Consider the following 25,707-nt stretch of genomic DNA (forward strand, 5'->3'; position numbering starts at 1 on the left):
CAGCATGTTCTTAATTATCTTAAATTATAATGAAATATTATGAGAAATATTTAGAAATATTGATGCTGTTATATAGAGTAATAATCAAGTAAACCAGGACCTGCTTCATTTTATATCAATGGCTTTCTAAGTTCTCTTATTAGGGATGCATATTAACAATTTGAAAAGTAAATTTATGATGGAAATTTACAACCTAAGTTACAAAAAGCCCAGACACATAATCTAAAATGAAGTAATTATTTATTTATAAAATAACAAAAACTTATGAATAGATCTGTTTATTGTATTGTGAAAATGGTCTTGGTACCTATGAGAGACATTATATATTTTGAGGACAGCATTCAGAACTGCTAAGACAAAAGACGAATTGTAATTTTAAACTCATTCTTGATTTAGGGGAAAGGCTGGAATGCAGTTAGCATGAACTCAGATTCTGAAACACAGAGACTGAAGAACACCAAAGAGGCTGGAGTCCAGCAGGCCCACACCAAAGCTTTAACTACAGACTTCCAACGCCTTTTTGTTTAGTCTTATATATTAGTCTTCTTTTGAGACAGGTTGATTTTATCTCCAAGACTTAAGGCCATTCCCTGTAAAGAAGAGTGAAGAAATCTGTTTTTTAATCTAATTTTTGTATTGCTGGGGATTAAACCCAGGACCTATACATGCTAGGCAAGGACTTTACCACTGAGCTATATCCCCAGATGCAGCAAAGATGTTTGTAATTACTGAAACTATGCACAACAGTAGGTCATCTCAGCATAACTAAGCCTCCCTTCAATGACAGACAACATATTCAAAACAAAACTAAGGATGTACAAAACAGACTCCTAAAAGTTTGACCTTAGTAATGTTGATTAGTGTTAGATTTAACAGTCACTAGATTTATACTCTGTCAAAACTCTAGAGAATCCATTTTAAAAAACACCCTATAGGAATCAATCTGGTTTTAAGCAAATATCCCAGAATGATAGGCCATTTTAAATGAAGTTCAGAAAACACCGTACACACGTCCACACGTCCACACACACACACACACACACACACACACACACACACACACACACACACACACACACATTCATCTCATGCACAGAACAGAAAATGTTAAAGAAATAAGACATAAAATTCTTCCTCTCTTTACTAAGTTCAGATATGTCCTCAAAAAAGGGTATTGTTACCTGACTCTTTGCACGAATTCTTATATGACCAGTAACAGCAGCATCTGGTCCTTGGTGAATTGGCTTTTCAATGCTGACATTTGCAAGTGCATCTTCTCCAAATATAGAACGGGCATAAAGGTTGGCTGCCATGAAGCCACAGTAGCCAGAAAGGGCCTGGGAAGAATTTGGGATAAATTCAGTGCTTTACTTAGAACTATACCTTGGCCAAACCAACTTGTCATTTAAATACTACTTATTACTTATGTGCTGACAGGTACAGGACCTTTTGAGTTTGCCAAAACTCAAAACAACTATGCAAAAGTTGAGAATTTTTCTGTGTATTATAGTCAGTAAACCTGACTTTAGAAAGTACTTATTTAAATTTGTATTTACATATTCAATACTATTTACTTGTTTGCCTCCTGCACCACACTTTTAACCTTCATAAAGACTTTAGTTGAACTCAGTATTCACTGAAGAAACTGAACTAAACCCTACTTGTATGGCAGCAAACATATTTCCTTCCCTCCCTCCATCTTTCTCCTTTCTTTCTTTCTTTCTTTCTTTCTTTCTTTCTTTCTTTCTTTCTTTCTTTCTTTCTTTCTTTTCTTTCCTTCCTTCTCTCTCTCTCTCTCTCTCTCTCTCTCTCTCTCTCTCTTTCTTTCTTTCTACTTTGTACGTATTGTTTGTGGTAGATTCTAGGCAAACGCTCTTATCACTGAGCTACTCCCCACAGCCTGACCACAGACATTCTCTTATTATTAAGATGCACATTTTGACACTAAGGGAAATTTTATGAAGAAAAAAGAAACTTAGATTTAACTTCAATTTTGTCTCCTAGTCTTTTTTCCTAAAGGCATAGCAGAAAGCCATTGTATAATGGATTTATTCTGATGTAGTCTGTTCACAGAAGTCAGAAACATTTGCTCATCCAGCATCACAAATAAACTATCTTGGATAAGTCTCTATCTAAAAGGCAGAGGAGACAAAAAGGGAAAACCTAATTTGATTGTTTCAGTTGAGTAACATCACCGCGAACACCTAGGATGCTACATTTCAGCAGAAAGAAGCAAGCAGACTCAAGCATCCTCTGGGTATTCACTTAGATATTCCAGAGTGACACTGCTTTTCCCGTGACAAACTACAGCAGGAACACACTAAACACGAGAGGCTGGGGATCCACTGCAGTGTTCTCCTCAGACTTAACCTTCCAGTCACATTTTACCTTTTCTGGAGTCAGGCATTTCATGTTGGTGGACTTTAAGATGTGCTGTAAATAGTCATTTAAATCTATCATATTGGTGTTAACTGTCACCTGTAGAAGAAAAAAGTTATGATCATAAACCCTACAATGAGAAAGTTGTGGATTACTGGTGTTTTATGTATCAGAACCTCCCTCTGACTTGGTACGGGAAGAGTGGGCAATAGAAAAGCAAATGACACTTGCAGTGCCAACAACTCGCAGGCTGGTGTCGGTGCAGACGATGCAGAGACTTGACAGCAATGTAGACATGCAGAGGCTTCAAAGAAAAATCAAGGAGCAAAGCTCCCCACCAGGCCACCAGCTTCATACGGCCTTCAGAGCAGTGGTAAGGTGTCATTCACACAATAGAACTCCAGCCAGCTGTGACAATGTGAACCCATAATCCCAGGACTTAGGGGACACTGGATGAGGGATTGGGCATTTGAGGTTTGCCTGGACTACACAGTCTGATCTTGTCTTAAAAAGTCAAAAAAAGCTGGGCATGGTGGTATGTATCTTTAATCCTAGCACTCAGGAGAGAAAGGCAGGCAGACCTCTATGAGTTCAAAACCAGCCTGGTCTACAGGGAGATCCAGGTCAGCTCGGGCTACATAGTGAGGCCTTGTCTCAAACAAAACAAAAAAACAAAAAAGGGGCTGGAGAGATGGCTCAGTGGTTAGGAGCACCAGCTGCTCTTGCAGAGGACCTGGGTTTGATTCCCAGAATCCACAAGACAGCTAACAACAGTCTGTAACTCCAGTTCCAGGGGACTGGATGTCCTCTTCTGACCTCCATGTGCACTAACAAGTGCACTTACATACATGTACCAATACACTCATACACATTAAATAATAAAATGTTTAAAAAAGCAAAACAACAAAAATATAAAAAGAACTGCTATTCAATTCAATTAACAACAGCAAATTACTAACCTACTTGCATAATTTTTAGTTAATGACAATTTATAAGAACAGGTGATAAAAATTACTTGCTTTTCACATCTGATACTTTTTAGTGGGATGAATTTTAAAGAATCCCTCATCACCAGGCAAAAGAAAATCAAGGAGTGTAAGGAAATCTATCAGAGACTAACTTTGTTCTCCCATTCAAATTCAGCCCACATCTGACGGAACTCAGCGTCAGTACAGGCTGCAGGCTGAATGTAGTCCATGATGTCAATGTGGATGTCGCTGAGGACCACACAGTTTCTGTCACTTGCCGCTCCAGAGACATCATAAACTGTAACACGGAACAAAAAGATCCCCATCACAAGGGCAAAGGGAGATTAAAAATTACAAATAATGATATTAGCAAATATTTATATATGCTCTAAGTGATTTATAAATATTACAATTGAATATTCCCACCACTTCTACATTACTATTTTCCATCTTACAGATAAGAGAAGCACAGAAGTCAAATAGGTTACATAACTGATAAGCAGTAAAACTGGGACTTAAACTCAGGTAAGATCTTGTCTTTTGCTGTTAAGCAAACAGTTCACAGTTCAGTGAGTATGTATACAACAGCTGTTACGGGTCAGATACTGCACCCGACACGAGCAGCTCAGTGTCCCATAGCAAGTACCTGGCTAATTTTTATCCCATCTTCCATCCACTCCTTTTCCCTAATACTTTGAAGCCGTGTTGTTGAATCCTTGTTCTGTGTAATAAAAGATTATCTGTCCGTGACTGTTTCTTCCATAGTAGAAAGAAATAATCTGGACTGGGTGTGATGGTGCTTGCTTGTAACTCCAGCACTCAGGAACTGAGGCAGAGGAGTACCTCACTTTTGAGGCTAGTCTGGGCTACCCAGTGAGACTGTCTCAAAGTACAAAACAAACTTTTAAAAAGTTATTTGATCGGGATCAACCTTTCTTCTTTTCTAATCTCTTCTTTGTACTTCCAGAGAAAACCGAGGGTGACCAAGAACATCCTCCTTTAGTCTGTGGCCCCTTATCTAAAAGTACATCTCTAAAGCAACTCTTACCTCCGCAGAGAAGTGCTGCTCTCCTCCTCAAGAGTTACCTTCCTCTCCTCTGTGATCCCTGCTTTGGTTCAGGACCTCACTCCAACAATCATTATCTCTTTCAGTCTTATGTCTTTACTTTTCCATTCTGTCAACTTTGTTCCCTACAGTCTATAAATGTACCCAAGGTTTTTTTTTTTTTCCTTAAAAAAGTCTTAGCTGGCATGTCCTTAATCTCAGCACTCTGGAAGCTGAGTTAAGAGAATCCAGAGTTCTAGGCCAGCTGAGTGACAGCAAGACCTGGATCATAAAAAAGCCCAATCTCACTGGGAGTGGTGGCGCACACCTTTAATCCCACCATTCAGGAGGCAGAGGCAGGCGAATATCTGCAAGTTCAAGTCCAGCCTGGTCTACACAGTGAGTTCCAGGACAGCTGGGGCTATAGGGAGACCCTGTCTCAAAAAGACCCCCCCCCCCCAAAAAAAAAAAGCCCTATCTCATCTTTGCTTCGTCTTTTAGTCTTAACCTGTAAGACATACCACAGGAATGCTTTACTATCAGCAGCTGACAAATCCAGAGGACCTAGCTTTCAGACTTCATGTCACTTTGAACACTTATTTTTTTCTTTTTGATACAGGATCTCCCTGTTACCTCAGCTGGTCTGGAACTTCACTATGTAGACCAGGTTGGCCTTGATCTCAAGAGATCCACCTGCCTCTGGCTCCTGAGTGCTGGAATTAGAGTGCGCCACCCAAGCCCAACCTATCACCTTTAAGGCAAAGCTTTACCAACTGAGCTGTATCTCCAGTGTCCTATGGATTTAAACAAGTATTTGTCTATAGCTGTGACTTTTTTCAAATTCCAGATTTATGACTAACTTCTCTTGAATATATTTACTTTATATTCAATTTGCTCAAGATCAATTTCCATTTTTCTCTCAAATTTGCTCTTCTCTCCTGTGTCAGCCACCCAACAATTGAATTTGGATATCTGAGGGCTACTTTGGCCATTTTCTGTACAATCAGTAACCACCTCCTTACCATCTATTACAATCAGCCCTTCTTTCTATTCAAACCACTACCATACCGGTTCAGGCCTTCTCTCCTCTCTCACAGAGGCTTCTGCAATAATCTAGGCAGGTGATCTTCATCATCTTCTACAGCACTACATGCTGTCCCAGAAATATTTAATCATATAACTCACTCGTTAAAATTCCCCAGTCTTCCTTTTCCATGGATAAGCGCCTAAATCCCTAGCGTGGCAAACAGAAGTTCTCAGTGACCTTCTCATGTTTTTTCCCTACTATTCTGCTCCAGCCTACTCTAAGTCTAGGCAGCAAATGACTTGCATTTGTTTCATCTGCACAATACTGGCTGATTTTATAAAAACCCAACTCAAGCTGAGTTGGAAAACCTTTCCTAAGTTTCTCCTCCAATCTCCTACAGCATTCTGAGAACTGACCAAATTCCTTCTCACTGAAAGAAACCTAGTACAGGCACTTGCCATTACGTATGTAATGATCTATTTTGCATCTGTTTTCCCTTATTTGACTTGACACCATCTGAAGACAAATCCTTTGGTTCTTGCTATGGCAGACTATCCTTAGGATGGAAATTGCCAGATAACATGTGTATTGACTGAAAGCTTTTGTACAAGCTTACCTCAGTATCTGAACTACTGTGTGTGCTTGGCCACATGTGCCTATGTGGAGTTTCCGATTCAGTTCAAATTTTATCCTTTAATAACATGCCTTACCTTATACAGCTTTCCATACTTATGTTTTTTTATATGACCCCAAAGCATGTAGTCCTTTATTATTTTAAATAATTAGCTAAATTAATGAATTCAGAATTAAATTATTTAATTATTTCTCTTTCTCTTTTGCCTGGTGGCTTCTTGGGGACAGTGACTCTGCCTAGCTCATTTTGGTGTATCTAGAACACAGAGTACCCCATAAATAATTGAATGAACTCTGGTCATTTCCTCAAGCCATGACCACAGATGCAAAATATCAAATTTGTTAATAAAAATATTCAAGTATCACAAGTCATAAAACAGAATCTTACCTATATTGCCAAAAATTATTCCATTTTCTGTTGATGCTACCTTGACATTAGCTTTAATATTTGCAAAATCATGAGGAGCAAGAGTCAAAGGAGATGGTTTTTCCACAAGCTTCAGATCCCCTACAACAAAAAAGTTTGGACATAGATAAAATCACATGTATTAACTATAAAATGTTAAAATGTACACAAATTAATAATTTCTAGTAAAATAAGGACCATGAGAAGTGTGTGACTCAAGTATTATAAGGACAAAAAGAGAAATCATCTAATATCTTGTTATTCATATTAATCTGCATATTTTCTATTGAACGATAATAGGCATCTCAAAATAATTCTATATTTAATGTATGTGTGGGAGGGGTACCTTAAGTAGACCATTTTATGTCAATAAATATGAACGTCTCAAAACACTTGTTTTAAACTATCTATTCCATCACAAAGAGATAACATGATGTGCTAAAGGACTTGTAAATTCTTTTATGAATTTAAAAAAATTATTTTTATGTGTGTGTTTTGCCTCTATGTATGTAAGCATTTCTATGTGTGCAGCACCTGTGGAGGACAGAAGAGGGTGTCAGATCCCCTGGAACTGGAGTACAGATGGTTGTTAGCCACCAAGTGGCAAATCCAGGCCCTCTGGAAGAGCAGCCAATGCTCTTAACCCTTGAGCCAACTCTCCAGCCCCAGGATTTATACGTTCTTTCTTCAATATTTATTATTTTTATTTTATTTGTATGAGTGTACTGTCTGCATGTGTGTAATTGCACCCAGGTTGTGCAATGCCTGTGGAGGACAGAATAGGGTGTCAGATCCTCTGGAGCTGGAATTACAGATGTTAGCCACTATGTGGGTGCTAAGGATCAAACCCAGGTCCTCTGCAAGAGCAGTCAGTGCTCTTAACTGCTGAGCCATCTCTCCAGCCCAGGACTTGTAAATTCACGGCAGGCACAGCCATGCTGAGGAAGACGGGGCAAAGTACATTTTCTCATCTGTTCTAATGTACTTCCATATCTCCTGCATGGAACTTGCTGGCGGCACTGTGCTATCCTATATACATTTTACACTTCCAAAACTAGAAAGAAAAGTAATCACAGAGAACGTGATCCATTTATCTTTATTTTTTAATATTTTCTCGATTTTTTAAATGTGTTTTTATCTGTTTAAGTGTATTGCTTTCCATGTACGTAAGTGCATCTGTGTCATGCAATGTCTGTGGAAGTCAGAAGAGGGTGTCACATCCCCTAGAACTAGAGTTATATACAGTCCATGTGGGTGCTGGGAACTGAACCAGGGATCCCAATTAATGCTCTTAAGTGCTGAGTCATCTCTCCACAAGCTCATACAGTTTTATTATGAAGGGAAAAAAAAAAAAAAATCACATGTTGCAAATGTAAATAATGACGCACTGCCTTGGCCACGTGTAGCAGGTAGGAGTATGGATTCAGAAAATACTTAAGCATATGCCAGGGCAATTAAATTTTAACTAAATGGGCTACTTAGTAAATATGTTTTTATTATTTATGTTTGAGACAGTGTAATGTTGCACAGGTTGGTTAGGAACTGGTTTGTAACCCAGAAGTTCCTCCAAAAGGCTAGAATTGATTGGGGGGGGGGTATGTCTGGAGACCCATGCTGAGCACACTGGGAAAAGGGTGGAGCCACTGCCATATTGAACACGGGAACAGAGCTGCAAACAGCAGACTAGCCACATGTGAAAAGCTGGAAGAGACCGCGGGGCGGGGCATGCTGATGGCAGTTTCATCCCTTTGTAAGTCACCCCTTACTGGATGTCATAAACTATGCAAAACCCAAATAGAATGTGTTATGTCAGTTTTGTTAATCAACGTCAGGGCCTCAAGGCCTTGACTGAGCACCGGTCTCTCACCAGAGAGGGGAAAATTTAGTGCAACAAATTGGCACAGCCCAGCAGGATGACGCTGGAAACGACAAACCACAGGAGTTCAGGAAAAGCAATGGGGTTGGTAGCGGTCACATGGGTCCCAAAATGGATCATAAAATATGTAACTAGAATGATGCGGGCCACGCAGAGGCAGATGGCCTCAAAGGGGGAATTCTCTGGGTCACAGCCATCCTGCAAATGTGGGAAAATAGCTGAGTTGCTTGAGAGGTAGGGGCTGCCACCTGGGTCTGAAAATTCCCTAAGGCTTGTGGAGAGTCTAGAAAACATTTTGCAAGCATTGGAAGTAGAAGGGGAATCCAGAGGAGGGTGTGGCCACTTCTTTACATAATAAAAGACTTGTGGAAGGCAAAGGCAACAGCCTCAAGGGAGGCTAAAAAGGCTAAGTCTCAGTCTCAGAGCTTGAGAGAGGAAAAACAGGAGATTCTAACTTGCATAAGGTTAGGGGACCAGGAGTCAAAGGACCCAGAGTAAAAGACAGATAGTAATGAGAAAAGAAACAACCTAGAAATAAAAGTAGCTAAAGCTGCCCCTCAGATTTAACTTTTAATACAAAAAGAGAAAATAGTTAGGAGAAAATAGTTAGGAGAAAATATTCCACACTGGAGCTGTTGGGGCTAGGAAAGACTTTCAAACAAGCAATTAAAGAGCCCCTCACTACATGGCTTGTGAGTGTATGGGACACGGGAGCAAATAATGTCAGTATAAGTCCTTCAGATGCTTCATAGCTGAGTTATATAACCACCCATCCATCCTTGAGACAGGTTGTTTAACCTAGGCCAATTCAGGAAGGAGCAATCCCTAACGTGATGGCTTGTGCAAAGTATTAAAGATACATGGTCATCACCAGTGGGGACTCCCATGATTAGCAGGGGCTGGAGGACTATAAAAGAGGCACAGGAGTTACTGAGAGAACTAGGTATGAGAAAACCAATATATAATGCCCAGTTCACTGGGCCAGATAGGGCTATTTTCACCAGAGATATAAAGGAAAGCTTAATTCAACTGGGACCTTGAGAATGGTACAGAGCTTTAATGGTTTTGCTACGTCCTTTAACAGGACAAGGTCTTTGTAAAGTGAGGGAGGCTTTGGCAGATCTAAGTGACTCAAACCAGCACGTAAAATGTCTTTGTAGAACAACAGAACAACCTACAAGAGATGTAAAAATGCCCAGGCAGAAGAAATGGTCTGTTTGAGTCACTCAAAGATAAATGTGGCAAGACTTATGTGAAGCCCAAATTCCCAAAGAAAAAATTGATAGAAAACCTAATTTGGTACTAAGGGGTTTCTGGAAGGCTTTAAAACCTGAAGAACAGTTCAGAAAAGGCATTCAGAGGATAAAAACTGTCCCAGGGGTGGTTAAGGATCCCTAAAGATTAAATAAGGTACATTTTGCTCCTGAGAAAGGCTATGCTAGGGGTGAAGGCAGTTTTTCCCACCAGGGCCTCCCTGAGCAGCCAGGTATGGTCAATGGAGAGATGGCATATATGTCCACAGCCAGGAGGCGGACCCAGGACCTGCCTGACTCAGGGAACCAACAGGTGCAGCAAGAACAGGAGAAACTCTCTGCCTCCTTAGCCCTGTTCAAAGTCAGGAAACTTGAGCCAGCACCTGTAAATTCATCAAGGATAAAAAGATACAAAGAGACTCCATGTAAAATCCCCAGAATGCCGAACGAACGGATCCAAAGGGGTAACTAAAGATAGGAAAGAACTAACCAAGTTAATGCCTCTTACCCATGCTATGGCACCCAACAGAAATCTATGGAGAAACCAATTAATACAAATAGATAAAACCTTTTCATGCTCTGTTAGACCTTGTCTATGACTGATTTAATATAGGATGTTAACCTTTCAGTGTTTTACAGATGTGAAACCCATTTGAAAGATATCAAGTACTCCTGAAGAAAGAAAGGCCAGCTACAGCTGTAAGATTCTTGAAAGCTTTATGGTTGGGAAAGACACAAATGATACCCACTGGGATGATTGGGAAAAGCCTACAACATCTAATCCGGTATAAAAATAAAAACAAAGGCTCCCAAAACTGTACAACCATTAAGAAAAATTTACAGTACCAGGGGTGGGTTGCCCCCTTATGAGCTGTTGGCCAGAGAGATCCTAGAGGTCCTAAAATTAACAAGGCTATTGCCACTAATGTCAGTTGTACACTAGAAAGGTCGGTAAGGCCATGTTGCTGAAGACACAGCATAATGTGAGCATAGAGGACAGATAGAGCTGAGACTAAGGTGAAAACTCCATGCCACTGGATGGATGGCTTTTGTAGTGCCAGAAAATGCAATGCAGGTGGTTGGGGGAAAAGGATCCCCAATGATTCTACTCAATAATGGACCCGTGTGCTGCACGCTATGGACATGTCAAGCAATTCCTGCTGATGCAAAAATGATTTGACTAACATACACACAACTGACAAATTTCTAATTGAATAAGGCCCACTCCTAGGGCTGGAACACATATCTGGTGCTGCAGACCAGGCCAACCTGCTGTGTCAGGGAAGGCTGTAGGCCCTAGCGGGGAAGCCGCTGCAAGTATGACTATGGTACACCTGTCGGGACATCTTCTAGACATTTGCATTTGCACCCATGTTTGTTTAGATGTGTCTGCTTCCTTCCATTTGTCTTTATAGTAAGGGAGACACCACTGAGATAGATCAGTGACTATGTCTTGAAGACAAATGATGGGGAGGCCCAAGAGGTCAGTATCTCGCCATGATCATCCTGCACCTATCACCCCCTCCAAGACTCTATCACCCCCTCCAAGACTCAGGGACCCCTGTGGAAAAGATGGGTGGAAAGTGTGTAAGAGTTGGAAGAAAGGGGTGGAGTGTAACCTGGAGGTACCCCCAAAAGGCTAGAATTTATCGGGGGGGGGGGCATCTAGTTGTCAGGGAAGGCTGTAGGCCCTAGCGGGGAAGCCGCTGCAAGTATGACTATGGTACACCTGTCGGGACATCTTCTAGACATTTGCATTTGCACCCATGTTTGTTTAGATGTGTCTGCTTCCTTCCATTTGTCTTTATAGTAAGGGAGACACCACTGAGATAGATCAGTGACTATGTCTTGAAGACAAATGATGGGGAGGCCCAAGAGGTCAGTATCTCGCCATGATCATCCTGCACCTATCACCCCCTCCAAGACTCTATCACCCCCTCCAAGACTCAGGGACCCCTGTGGAAAAGATGGGTGGAAAGTGTGTAAGAGTTGGAAGAAAGGGGTGGAGTGTAACCTGGAGGTACCCCCAAAAGGCTAGAATTTATCGGGGGGGGGGGCATCTAGATACCCATGCTGAGTACACTGGGAAAAGAGGTAGAGCCACTGCCATATTGAACACAGGGAACAGAGCTGGGAATGGCAGACGAGCAGCCATGCACAAAAATCTGGGAAACACTGGGGGCGGGACATGCTGATGGCAGTGTTTCAGGCCTTTGTAGTGTCCCCAATGTCAAAAACTATGCAAAACCCAAATAGAATGTGTTGTGTCAGTTTTGTCAAACCACGTCAGGAGCGCAAGACCCTGAGTGAGTGTGGGTCTCTCAGCAGAGAGGGGAAAATTTAGTGCAACATGGTGGTATAGCTGACAATGACCTTGAACTCCTGATCTTTCTGCCTTAGCCTCCTGCTGGGATCACAAGTGTGTACCTATCATACTGGGTTAATGCAGTGCTGGACACTGACCCTAAAGCCTTATGCAGCTAGGCAATTACTCTACCAACTGAGCTACTTCCCAACCCATGAATTTGTAATCAAAAGTCATTATGTCTAGGAAAAATATGAGATCAAACTCAGAACCCATCTGCACACATCAAGAGCACAAGTTAAGTCAGCATGACACAGGTCCCGAAAACTGGAGAGATGTGGCTCAGCAGTTAAGAGCACTGGCTGCTCTTGCAGAATACCCAGGTTTAGTTACCAGATAACTGGTTCGTAGCTAGTTCCAACACCCTCATCTGGCCTCTGTGTACATGGTGCACTTACAGACAAAACACTCAAAATAAAATAAAAATAAAAAATAAAAGTTAAAAAAAGAGAAAACTTTAAATCTTAAACTGATCCAAAATATTATTAAGAACTCAAGAAGATTTTTATACTGAAAACTATGCCTCTCTCTATTTAATAAAGAATAGCATTTCCTTTATGATAAATCTCCTCACCTAGAGTAGCTAACTCCAGTGTGCAGTTCTGCAAAGTATCACTTGTTTGGTTTACCACGAGTACGTCCAAGACAATATCATACTGATTGACATGAACATAAGCTTCTGCATAGACAGGATCCGAGAAACCTGTTAACTGGGTAACCTATCAAAACAAAAATAGACAAAATCAAATGAGTGAAATGATTTGGCTAAACATATCCTAACAAAAGGATTAAATCTGATAATTAAAGATGTGTTTAGATTAGAAAATCTATTTTAAGTCTAATGAAATTAGACTCTAGAAATGGAAACAGGATAATTACAAGTAGTATGTTTGGAATTTTAGAACCAACTCCTGTAAAATGTTCTGACTTCCACACGCATGTTAGTGAGCTGGCTCAGCAGATAAGGTGCTTGCTGCCAAGCCTGATGACGAGAGTTCTATCACTGACACACCCCCAGAACAAAAAAACAAATGTCAAGAATTTTTTTAAAAAAGGAGAATTCGCCAGGCGTGGTGGTGCATGCCTGTAGTCCCAGCACTCGGGAGGCAGAGGCAGGCGGATCTCTGTGAGTTCAAGGCCAGCCTGGTCTACATAGTGAGTTCCAGGCCAGGCGGGGCTGCAAGGGGGACTCTGTCTCAAAAAGACCAAAGGAAAAAAAAAAAAGAATTCTATTTACATACTATAAACATGTTGAACAATGAGGCCATTGTTTTAAGTAAAAATGCAAGTCAAAAAGAAAAAAAACTAAGTGATTCCACTTGTATAAGGTAGAAAGAGTCCAAATCATAGAAACAGGAAGTAGAATGGTGGTTGCCAGGGGCAGGGAGGAAATAGGAATGGGGTGTTATTGTTTAATGGGTACAAAATTTCAGTTTCACAAGATGAAAAAGTTCTAGAGATGGCTGCACATTAATAATGTACATTTAAGCAATACAACAGAACTATACACTTAAAACAGTTAAAACAAAGCAGCTCAGCTGTAGAGTGCTACTTCCAGCAACATCCTGGGTTTAATTCTCAACAGTAGGAAAAAGAAAACCTCACCAAAAAAAAGCAGGTTAAAATAGTTAATTTTATGTTCCATAATTTCTACCATAATTGAAAGAAAAATTTTAAAAGATCATAAATGTAAGATTGCTGCTATCAATTTGTTCTTGTTTTTTGAGGCAAGGTTATATAGTCCAGGCTGGCCTCAAACTTGTGATCTTCCTGTCTCAGCTCTCAAATGCCAATTCACAATTTTAAGAGAAAAAATGTTGTAGTAGTTCTAATTCTGCTACTGATTTTACCTGAAATAATAAAATCAATTTGAGACTGTTTACTCATGGGATTAACCTGGCTCATGGAGTCTTTCTTTTTGCTATGTAGCTCAGACTGCCCTTGACTTTGCAATCTTTCTGCAGTGTTGAGGTTACATTACACCACGCTTGGTTCTAATCAAGTTTCACGAACTTATCAATCACAGGGACTGATGAAAGGACTGGAGGTACAGCTCGGTGGTACCGTGGCTTGCCTTGCATTATCAAGGTCCTGGGCTGGATACTTAGCACATCCCCACCTCAAGAACACAAGTGCACACACCCCCTTCCATTCTATATAACTATTTAACAACAACAGCAACAAACACCACAGACTAAAACGACAACAAAAATCACAAAAAATATAGACACATCAGGACCACTGGCTTTCTGATTACTAGACTGAGTAGTCAATTTCAATAATTCCCGTTTGATTTTTCGTATTTGCTACCTTGCTGAGCTTAGATGCCAGTGGGTCTGCTGCCTCTTTCCTTTGTGTGTTACCCATTGCTGCCAACAAACTCAGCTGAAACTGGTCTTCCTTGCAGCTCATTTCATTCTTAGCAGTTAGTTGCATGAAGGAAATGGGGTCGTCAGGCTGTACTGTCACATTCCTCTTTTCAGATTCTTTCTGTGTTGAGAAAGCGATACACATGTCTTTTTTATAAGGAAAGAACAACAGCTTTTCAGAACCTTTCATGGGGTCACAGCATCACATATGGAGACCGAAAAATCAACAAAATTAAAAAGGAAAAAAAGCCCAACGTATAAAGTCCTTTATGGCCCTACTGCATACACCTTACCTTTTGGGATAGTTTCTCTTCTTCAAGTTTGGCAGATAACATGTGAGAAAGAGACTGTCTGCATTCCTTATTAAAAATGTCATTCATTAATGGTGAGCATTCCGACAAGACCTTGAGGCACAGGGAAATTCGGTCTACATCATCATCAGTAATTGGCTTCTTCGGAAGAGAGGATTTTCCCAAATGAAGGATAGTTGCCATGAGCAACATAGCCTCAGCAACAAAAGACTAGAAAAGTAGAGAAACTGGTCACTGCTGATTCTTCAAGTGCACTAATGTCGCTTTACTATAACTAACAAAGGATTCACTTGACTTAAGACTTCAAATCCTCTACATTTATTTCTCTACCCCTCCCCCATTTTCTTCCTGTTTTGTTTTGTCAATCTTCTAAGGCTTCACTGACCCTTAGCTGAAAAACAGCAACAACTTTAATGGTTTTCTCTTTGAGCCCAACAGAAAAGCTCAAAGACTGATGCACTTCACCAATTGCTGACATTTTGCTACATTTGCTTTCTGTGTGTGTTCACGTCTAGGGGTGCACGCACATTCACATGGAGCCCACGGGTCAATCTGAGGTATCAGTTCTTAGAAGTCATCTTTTTATTTAAAAAAAGAAATTTTATTCATTTTTAAAATTTTATGTGGGTGTATTGCCTGCATGTATTGACATACAATGCTGGCAGAGATCAGAAGGCGTCGGATTCTCTGGAACTGGAGTTATGAACAGTTGTTAGTCGCCATGTGGGTGCTGGGAATTGAACCTGGGTCCTATGCAAGAGCGGTCAGTGCTCTTAACTGCTGAGCCATCTCTTTAGCCCCATCCCCCTTTTATTTGAGACTGGGTCTTGCACTGATACCAGATGCACTCCTGTCTACATACAGAAAACAAAGAGATGCGAATAGCACACATACAGGAGTGCTGATGAAGACCATGGAAATTCAAGCTGCATCCTCCTTTGTACCAAGCACAGCAGTGTATTAACTACACACATTACACGAAACCTGGCTCTTTTTAGCTGGTGTCAGCAAACATTCTCCCAACCTCTAAAAGTGAAGCAACCACTCATGAAGAAAATCAATGTGGACTCTTGAAACAAACACTGCTGTAAAAACTGCTGAAGACTTGGATTACAAAGATGCTAAATACTAGACTAGGAAGAGTGGATAAAAACATGGAAAAATGTCTGCTACAATGCTAAATGAACCTGCAGTTCATAAAACATGAAATGATTTTTTTTTTCACTAGGGGAAAAAAAGGTTACATAAAAGCCAATCACAACCCCAAAGGACTTCTACTGCTCTGCCACTGATGTCCCGTCCCCACCACACATTAACATCCATAGTTCACTGTTACAACTGTGTGACTTTTTTCCCAAAGTTACTATTAATTACTTTTTGTGGTGTGGAGGATCAAACCCAGGGCATTATATATATCAAGCAGGTGCTCTACCACCAAGCTACATACCAGATCCTCAGTTTTGATTACTTCATTCCTCATTTAGCTTAACAATAAATTTGAAAAGAACAAAGATAAAATATATATTCAGAATCCCACTAGGAAGAGGCTTTTTTTCCTAAGTGAAAGCAAAGTAAAGTTTTAGGTAAATCAAAACTGTGAGATTTTTTTCTTTTTCCTTTCTTTTATTTATGTATCTGTTCAGATAGGGTCTTGCTAAGTGGCTCAGTCTAGCCTGAATCTTGCAATGCTACTGCTTCAGCCTCCTGAGTGCTTTGATTACAGGGATGTGCCACTCATCTTGGTTCTGAGAGAACTGTTTACCAGCTGACTTGTTGTATAAGAATGATCCAGTTCTTTAGGTAGAAAGAAAATATCAAATGGAAAGTATCAGATTATAGGTTGGTATCACCATGCATGGCACAGGTAATTGACTATTTATGACAAAGAGATAAAGAAAATGTCACACATACATACAAACAAACAATAAATTTTTTAAAGTATGACATGTTACCAGGGACTGGGGCAGGGAGAGGGTGAGTTATTAGTCCCTGATTACAAAGTTTCAGTTTATGATGATAAGAAAAGCACTTGAGAGGGAGGGTAGGATGGCTGCTTAATCACGTGACTGTACTCAACATAACTGAGATGATGCATTAAATGTAGAATTGATGCCACTGATGTACAATTAAGGGTAAAATGGCAATTTCAAGCTCCGTATATTTTACCAGAATAAAACCAGCAGGGGAAGCGCCCTGGAAGGTGCATGAACTCTGTGCTGCTCCCAACTCTCAGTATCTGTTCTTTTCTATCTCAGTTTGGGCACCAGAAAGAAAACTCAGAGGGAATGTTCACATTTTTCTTTCCTTTTCTCTTTTTTGAGACAGCACCTCATGATGTAATCCAGGTTGGCTTCAAATTCAGAATCCCCCTGCCTGAGCTGTCTAAGTGCTGGGATTTAAGGTGTGCGCCACCATGTGGCAAAATTGTCATTTTGTTTTTAAAAAGAAGATTTAGTAAGGAAAATAAGCTAAACACAGAAAGACAAATACCATGTTTTCTCTCATGCTAAACTTAAATTTAAAATTATATATATGTGTACATACGTGTAAGTATATAGGTCACAAAACTAGAGAGAAGATCATGGCAAGGAAAGAAAGATCTTAAGGGAGGGGGAGAGAGAGTAAGGGAATTCATGTGACATGAGTGTAGAAGGGGAGACTGTGGGGGAAGGGTGAGAACCAACCAGGGGCAAGACACAGAACATGAGGGAGAAGGGTGAGGTGAGGCAGATCAGACAAAGTACAATCACAGGTGTCAAGATTCCAGAGTGAAACTCATTACTTTGCCAACTTAAAAAATTAATTTTTAAAAAGAGAATTTGCTATTTACAATAAAAATAGCAATGTAACACAGTTTATAACAGAACATGTGGCAGCCAGGTCAAGTGTAGTATGCACACCTTTAATCCAACCATAGTACTAGGGAGGCAGAGGTAGGTGCCTCTCTGTGAGATGGAGGCCAGCCTGGTCTACCTAGTGAGTTCCAGGCTAGCCGAGGCTACAGGAAGACTCTGACTCAAAAACAAACAAACAAACCCCCAAACAAAACAAACAAAAAAGGACATGTGGTTAGGAAATGTAGGACAATATTACAAAGGGTCAGTGTAGAGGCTCGGGGGGAGTGGAAGTTCACTACTGTAAATGAAAATATATTCAGAACTGCCAGAAACCAAAATTAAGGTACCAGCTGCAGACGAGAACTATTTAAGAGACATTTTAAGATGAAACAGGTACTTGGAGACGCTGACAAGTGATTTCCTTCACTGGCCCCTGACAGACCTTAGCAGACAGAAGTGATTTCATAAACTCATATCCTCTTCACTGACTAATCACGATACTATTTTTATTTCTTTGCCAATTTTAGTCATTGTGTCCACTTCCTCTATTAAACCATGAGCTCTTTTATGTTAGGAATTTTAGCATTAAAATTTGAGTTTCTCAATGTTCAATACACAGAGTAGACATTCAATAAGCAATAGTTGGGTAAGTAGAATAAATGATCATACATTTTGCTTTTTCTTCTCCTGAACCAAAGCAACATAGCGCAATGCAATCTTGGTCAGAGTTGTGGCCAGAGAGGCGGCAACAAAGAAATCTCCATCCAGGAGGAATCCTCTCAGGGGTGGTCTGCAAAGAAACCAATGAACATGAGAACATGAAACTCAAAGGTCCCAGGCAGCATGTACCGTTCCAAAGATGATTCAGATAGGCTATTCCTGCTGTCTCTCTTTAGTGATAAGGACCTCAGTTAATTTCCTCTTTGGTTCTCAAAAGAAAAAAACTATAGGTTTCTTCAAATGATCCAGCAGTCAAATGAATGGAAAGAAAATGTTTAATTAAGGATTTATGTATTGAGCTAATAAGCTACTTCCAAATGTCAGCTTATCTATTTACATATAGAGTTGGTTACAAACATCTCTAAATCTCAAATGACTCTCCTTGAAAATGCACATCGTGTAGTCCCCTCACATGAGCCTGGAGCTGGTCCCCTACTGTGAGCCATGGTTCCACACTCCTCTGGTGGTGGGCTGATGGTGGCACAGAGTGGAGGATGGAGGACTTCCCCATGTAGGAGGTCTCTGTCAGATTCTGGTCTTGAGAAGCTCGATTCTCTAGAACAGACTTCCCAGCTCCCCTGGGGGCCAGTTGTAGTTTTGAATCCACACATGGTCCTGGGCAACCAGGCCTTGAAGTTAGACTTCTCCCTTTCCCAGGCACCAAAAGGTTTTCCATAATTGTTTTTTTACTCTTCAACAGACCGAGTGTGCCTTTACCTGTGCCCTATGGAAAATGTAAAACAGCTAACTGAACTTTTAGAGATAAAAATTATAGCCTGGGGGGCATAGGAGACGGAGTGAGGGAGGGAGGAAACTGATGTCATTCTCAAACTAAAAATGTGTAATTGTATTTTAGAATGTAAATTTGCAATTCTAAAAATGAAAGAAAAAAAGAAAATGGACATCGTCTACACTCTCTCAAAGAGCTGCTGTCAAGACCATATGAGACGAACTACTTGGCATAGTTTCTAGCACATAAGTGATAAAATTTAATACATCATTTTTTCATCTTCCTATAAAGTAGCAGAATAAAGAAGCAACCATGAAAGCACCATCTGATCAATCAGAGATGGAAAACCTGGAGTGGGGTTAGAGCTCTATTGGCAGAGTGCTTGTCCGGCGTGTGCAAAATCATGGATTTTATCTTCAGAAACGTACAACAAAGAAAAAGGGAAGGAAAAAAGGAAAGTTTCAAAATATCTTCCTAGATGATAACAGGCAACCAAACTCAAATATCATCACATTATTCAAATATCATCAACTTAACATTTTCTATGTAAGTAAAGGAAGTTTTAATAGAATAATTATTGGAACTAAAACAGATGAAAGCCACAAAGGACTAAAAGCACAGACACAATTCCTAGGGGAAGGTACAATAGCTACCTTCTTTCAAGGATCTTAAATGGCAAACACCTTCATTTTGGCTGTAAAACCAGTACGAGAAAGGAAATCACAGGACAGTTTTATATCCAAGAGAAATAAGGAAGCATCTGAGCTGGCATGTCAGATGCAGGTTACCTGTCTTCTTCCTTCTTGGTGGGTCTGGAGCTACTGAGGGCACTCTGAGTGGCATAGGTACCCATCTCAGTGACTAATTTCTGAACTGGCCCAACAGCTATTTCTTCTTCAGGTTTCAGTTCACCAGCTTCTTTCTTTATTTCTGACTCTACAATTGGGATCTAAAAGTCAAATGGAAGAAGTGATTTAATAACATCAACAGTAAGAATGTTATATTTGGATAGTCGATTATTTCTATAAAGAAGGCATTCTCCCAATGCGATTTTTGAAACTTGGAGCTCTGCCCTCAGATCTCCTTCCTTCCCAGAACAAGGTGGTGGGAAGAACAGGAGCTCTGGATCTGCACGTTTCTGGGTTGACTTCTCACTCTGCCACTTATGAATTGTACGATGCTAAATCATTTAACATTTTGAGCCTCGTTTCTTAATCTGTTAAAGGGAAATCTTAATTCTTTCTGTACAAGTCACTTGATAGAAAGATTACAGGACGGTGCCCAGCTCAAGCAGCTACTCACTGGGCCTTATTCCTCCTCTTCACTCTTCCCTTGAAATAGTAACCAAACCACACTCACCCTTCTAAAACATAAGAAAGGGCTCATCTATATAAATAACTTCAACCACCCTTTTAATTGATCAAAGGGCAACGGACATATTTTATTACTTTGATACTTTAAGTTTATCATGTATTTAAGAACTTTAAGTGTCTTTAGCCATTACCTAGTTTATATTTTACAGAGGAAAAACTGAAGTCCAGCCAGTTAAGGAGCTGAAAGTGAAGGTCACAGAGCTAACGATGGGCAGATTCAAGAAAGAACTCACGTCACCTAACAAAGCTGCCCATTGTTCTTTGTAGTCTACCATGAGGTTGTCTGGATGAAGGAATACTGCCAATATTGGTACATGAACAGTCTAAAGTTAGCTTTCTTTCAAAAGACATAGGCTATAGCAGAATTTTATCAGCCGCCTTTTTCTTTTAAAACACAGACTATTTTGTTCAATCAAAATCTTACCCAAAGGAAAATAATATAGACAGGTGACACTGTTCTCACAGAGGCAGGGTACCTTCCTTTTCCGTAGCCCTAGGCTTAATTAATTGGAAAATTAAAATACAATTTTCAGTGTTCTTTAGCCCAGACACTAGTCAACAAAAACATAAGAGCAAATCATCATGTAAACGTCTGCTGTTGTTCTTTTTGTTGTGCTAGGGACTGAACCTAGGGCTGCATGTGTGCTAGACATGCACTCCACCACCGAGCTACATGCTAGCCCAGAAGTTTTCTAAAGTACAAGCCATGATGAAAAGCAGAAGTTACTTAAGTAAACGAACCTCCCCAAGGGACCTGCGGACCTCTGTCATCACGCTCTGAATGTCTCCCTTGGTGCTACAGTATTCTCCCAGGATCCATAATGCGCCACGGTAAATCCTAGGACAAGATCACAAGACCTCAAATACAGACCTGGAAAAAAACCCCTGAAGCACAAATATTTCTTTGTGGATTTAAGTGACTGTAAGAAAACAAGATTCTGTACTTCAAAGGAAGGAACATTTCAGAAAAACATTTCCAAACAGTAAACTTTCTCTTCAGAAACCACAAGAAACAGCTATTTTCATTCACTATTATAAGATACATTCTAAAATTGATAAGCCGAGTAGTAAAAATTAAATACCAAAATGTCTCACACAAGACCCATTTTAGGGAACAGTTAAAATAAATTGGGCTTTATCATATTTTATTATAAGAAATATATTATTTTAACATAATTTTAAAATTTCATCTCATTTTTTACTGTAATCACCGGAAGAGACACAGTGCTGAACAGAATGGTCTATAGAGAACTGGAAGCACACAGCGGGGGTGGGTTAGCTTATTGGCAGGGTGCTTGCCCAGCATGCACAAGGTGCTACTGGGTTTAATCCCAGCACAGAGAAAATAAACAATGACAGCCAGCTGTGGTAGGACACGCCTGTAATCTCAGCACTTGGGAGACTGAGGCAGGAGGAACCCGAGTTTGAGGCCAGCATGGGCTACACAGAAGGATCCCCTCCCCCTAAAAGCAACAATATTTATATTTTAAAATGTTAAATTGAATCAAGTTTTTGGTTATTCTTTTCCTAAGAATTTAGCTGAAATTATTCAGAAAAACAACACCAGTCATAGAAACTAGAAGTTCCAAAAGATCACGGCTGTGAAATCAAAACTTTGATGTTTTTCAAATAAATGAAAAATTTTGTTTACTTCCATGTGCATCACATCGTCATTTCTGTATGACTGAAGTGATTTTGTTCTGCTCCGTCCCACCCAAGCAAACATACTATAAATCTCTATAGTCTATCCATCAAATGCATTAAATGAAGTCAAATCTGTATTCAATTACCCTCTCTCATTGGCAAGGCTATCTAAGGGAAAAATGGCAGACTTAGGCTGTGATTTTCAATCCTTGACAATAAATGCTTGTGGTGACATAATAATATCTGAAAATGATGCTATTCCAAAAATAGGCTCCCACAGTCATTTTAGGACTCCCTGTTTTAGAGGAAATTAGAACGTAGAAACCTAGCACAAGCAATCCTGTGCACTGTGAACTGGGACGATGGTGGGGATGACTATCCTGCCGCATATGTCTTATTTTGGCTTGTCTTGAATCATTTCCTCTTGATTACATTTTTCTACCAACTGACACTTGGAAAGTAGAAGCCGATAAAGTGCTCACCCTTACACTCCAATGCATTTTAAACTTACTTGACAGACTTAATAGCATGAAAGACTTCGAGCATCTTCTCAACAATCAGCATCCTCAGGTTGTCAAAACGCTGAATGGCCTCACGAACAAACTCCAGGACATCAGCAGCTGCCGCTTCATTACTGTCACTAAGAAATTCCATTAACTAACAGGTAAAAAGGGAAATAGGACTAAGTTACACAGTGTTCAGAAAGTAAATAATCTAAAGAAATAAATTAACAAATTAACAGAGAACACAAGTCAGTAATTTTCAAGACACAACAGAACGTAAGCTGAGAAATAAGGATGATTATAGACATGAACTCGGTCTTCCCTATGTGCAGCTAAGTTTTTGATGAAGAGAAAGAAATCAGAGTTCCCACCTTCACAGAATATACATAAAGATCAGTTCTTTTTTTTTGTTTTTGAGGGAGGCTCTCACTGTGTAGCCTTGGTGGGGCCTCAAACTCAGAGAGGCCTGCTTGCCTCGGCCCCAAATGCTGGGCTTAATGGTGTGCACCACCACCATGCCAGACCCATAAAAATCATTTTCTTTTCTTATTGTTTTTTAAAAGACCGTTTCTGTTTATGTGTGTGTTTGTCTGCATGTAAGTAAGTATACCACATGCATGCAATGCCCATGGAGGCCAGAAGAGGGCATGGGGTTCCTTGGAACTGGAGTTAAGGATGGGTATTAGCCACCATGTAGGTGCTGGGAACCAAACCTACATCCTCTGCAAGAGCAGCCAGTGCTCTCAACTGTGGCGCCATCGCTCCAGCCCCAAAGTAAGATTTTAGAAGCTAGGTAGTTGAGATTTCAGAAGATTGAGTGTTAAATAACCAAAATTTAAAAAATAAAGAAATGTCTAGAGAGTTTTACAACTAAGACAATCACCTACCACAGGAATAACATTTGCAGCCATATCTGGAAAACGGACAGAGCAGGAATGCAGTGTTCGTACAAGGAGCTGTCTGTATTTGTCAGTGTCTTCATGCTCAGACACATTGTTTGTTTTAATCACTTCCTTCTTCAAGACAATAACCAGCTACGGGCAAAAAATTGAAAGTGAGTGAGAATTACATCTTATTTGGACTGGCTCTTGCAAACGGCACCAACGTTTGTTTTACCTCTTCAACATTCCTAGAAGAGACAAGCTCCAGTGCTAGCTGCAGAGTTTTCCTGCGCACTTCTAAATCTGGTGTGCTCAATACTCTTAGGATATCCATGACCAGATCCTGAAAAAGACCAAAAAACTAGAGCAACTTCCTCCTCACAAGAAAAATATCAAAATTGCACATTGGTACTTTTTGTCCATCAACACTTTAATCCTTTGATTAATAACGACATTACTTAGCATTGGAAGAACTAGATATTCTAGGTCTCTAAGTGTAATGTGACAGGAAGCAGTAATACTGGAGAAGAGGCATCCAAGCTGACGATGCATACTTGGACTCTATCAAGTTTTACATCCAACTTGTATTTCCTCAGAAGTACAAAAGTCAGAGGAATAAGCTAATGACACCACAGCAAAGTAACCAGTCACACCCAGAGAAGGAATATTTCATAGGAAACCCAGTCTAGTATCTTCAACAAATTAATGTCACATAAAAAGACCTAAAAGGATATTGTAGTGATTCAAGAGTTATACTTCCATTGACCAAAATTTAAGCTGCCGAGGCTTTAAAAGTTTTAGGTGAGGCTACTCAAAATGACAAGGCCTGGGAGTGATCTAAATTTGAAAGACCACACTTACCTGGAGCACACGCTCATGAGCAGGATGCTCTTTTAATTCTACCAGTCGGTCCAGAACTATGAGCTTTACATTGTTATCACTCTCCTTAATAATTAAATCAATGTAACACTGAGCAGCAGCCTACATAAAAAAGAAACACACTCTCAGAAATCAAACACGGATTCTGAAAATAAGCCAAAAAGTCAAATACACTCATTAGCCTTTGCATTAGCATTTATGCATTTTGTTTAGAGGAATGTGTCCCTCAGTTGTTCTCCAATTATTATCAGCCTTACCAATATTCTAGATTACAAAATACTGAATTACAAATTACAAGGATAGAAAAGGGCTGCGATAGGTAGAAATACTTATTAACAGTCAAAAATTAAGGGCCAAAATTAAGGAAATAGAGCAGAAAGGGGCAGAGAATCCTGAGTACAGCTGTTAAGCACATTTCATAAGGGACAAAATTTAATACACTTTTAGCACAGTACATAAAAAACAAGAATGTAGAGATGACCCTGAGTTATAAACTGCCTTGGAACATATTTAACCTTTTTGGGGAGGGGGTGCTGGTGACTGAACACAGGGCTTTAGCAACTGAGCTACAGCCCCATGCCCTATAACATTTAAAAATAAGATTTTATGATATAATGGTTTCTAGAATGATAAAGTTTAAAAAAAAAAAAAAAAGGAAAAAATAGTAAATCTAGAGAAGTTCTCAACAGCCAAAACTGGAACAACTTGAATAAAATAAATAGTGGATTATGATCTATAAAATAAAGTATTCATACCGATAAAAGGAAAAAGGATGGAAGGAAATGACAGTTCTTCCTTGCATAAGCATTTCATAATAGTAGAAAGAGGGCACTAGAAAATCACTCTTAGAATATGAGAATAGTTAGTGTTCCTGAGAAAAATCCACTTATGGGTGCTAAAATTAGTGGGTGTCAATCTGAGGAGCAACAGGACATTTGTAGTTTCAAAGGATCTCCCTATATTTTGAATATAATGAGAAAAAAATTATAACAATAGTAAAATCGGGGGCATAACACCTTAGATGACTAACCAAGGTTAACATCAGCAGCAGTAGGGTTCACAGACGTCTGTATCTCTTGATATAACAAAAAGATCACTTTTGCAGTAACCTTCCCCAAATGCTTAACCTCAGTGATTATGAGAAAATATAAGACTGACTCAAATTGAGGGGATCTTGTATAAACAAAGTGGTATTCCTCAAATGTGTGAGGCATGAAAAATAAGGAAAGGTTGAAGTATTTTGACAGGTGAGAGGAAATTCAGACAACTAAATGTATTATGGGATCTTGGATTGGATCACGAAATAGAAAAGAACTTTAATACAAGAAATGGTGACATTTGAACAAAGTCTATAGTGTATTCAACAATATTGTTTCAGTGTTAATTTTTTAGTTTTGACAATTATATGACTCCACAGAGTATGAATATTATGGGATACGAGGAGAAGAGTATATGGGGACTTTGTCCTATTTTTTGTGACTTTTCTATAAATTTAAAATTATTTCTAA

The 25,707-nt window shown here is 39.7% G+C and overlaps 1 protein-coding gene across 1 annotated transcript in view; it reads right to left on the reverse strand.

The window, feature by feature from the left end:
• Positions 1–223: 223 nt before the first annotated feature.
• Positions 224–25,707, reverse strand: part of Copb1 (coatomer protein complex subunit beta 1) — a 44,072-nt gene continuing 18,588 nt past the window's right edge. The window contains exons 8-22 of the mRNA XM_008853519.3: positions 24,182–24,301; positions 23,556–23,663; positions 23,327–23,473; positions 22,448–22,593; positions 21,034–21,130; positions 19,708–19,868; positions 18,139–18,259; positions 14,615–14,842; positions 14,263–14,442; positions 12,527–12,671; positions 6,441–6,560; positions 3,500–3,645; positions 2,389–2,478; positions 1,182–1,337; positions 224–590 (exon numbers count right to left, since the gene is read on the reverse strand). Of these exons, the coding sequence (XP_008851741.1) occupies positions 531–590; positions 1,182–1,337; positions 2,389–2,478; positions 3,500–3,645; positions 6,441–6,560; positions 12,527–12,671; positions 14,263–14,442; positions 14,615–14,842; positions 18,139–18,259; positions 19,708–19,868; positions 21,034–21,130; positions 22,448–22,593; positions 23,327–23,473; positions 23,556–23,663; positions 24,182–24,301 (2,025 nt within the window). The 3' untranslated portion in view covers positions 224–530. The remainder of the gene's footprint in view (positions 591–1,181; positions 1,338–2,388; positions 2,479–3,499; positions 3,646–6,440; positions 6,561–12,526; positions 12,672–14,262; positions 14,443–14,614; positions 14,843–18,138; positions 18,260–19,707; positions 19,869–21,033; positions 21,131–22,447; positions 22,594–23,326; positions 23,474–23,555; positions 23,664–24,181; positions 24,302–25,707) is intronic.

This window comes from Nannospalax galili, unplaced genomic scaffold (assembly GCF_000622305.1).
Source record: "Nannospalax galili isolate Female #2095 unplaced genomic scaffold, S.galili_v1.0 scaffold44, whole genome shotgun sequence".
NCBI lineage: Eukaryota > Metazoa > Chordata > Mammalia > Rodentia > Spalacidae > Nannospalax > Nannospalax galili.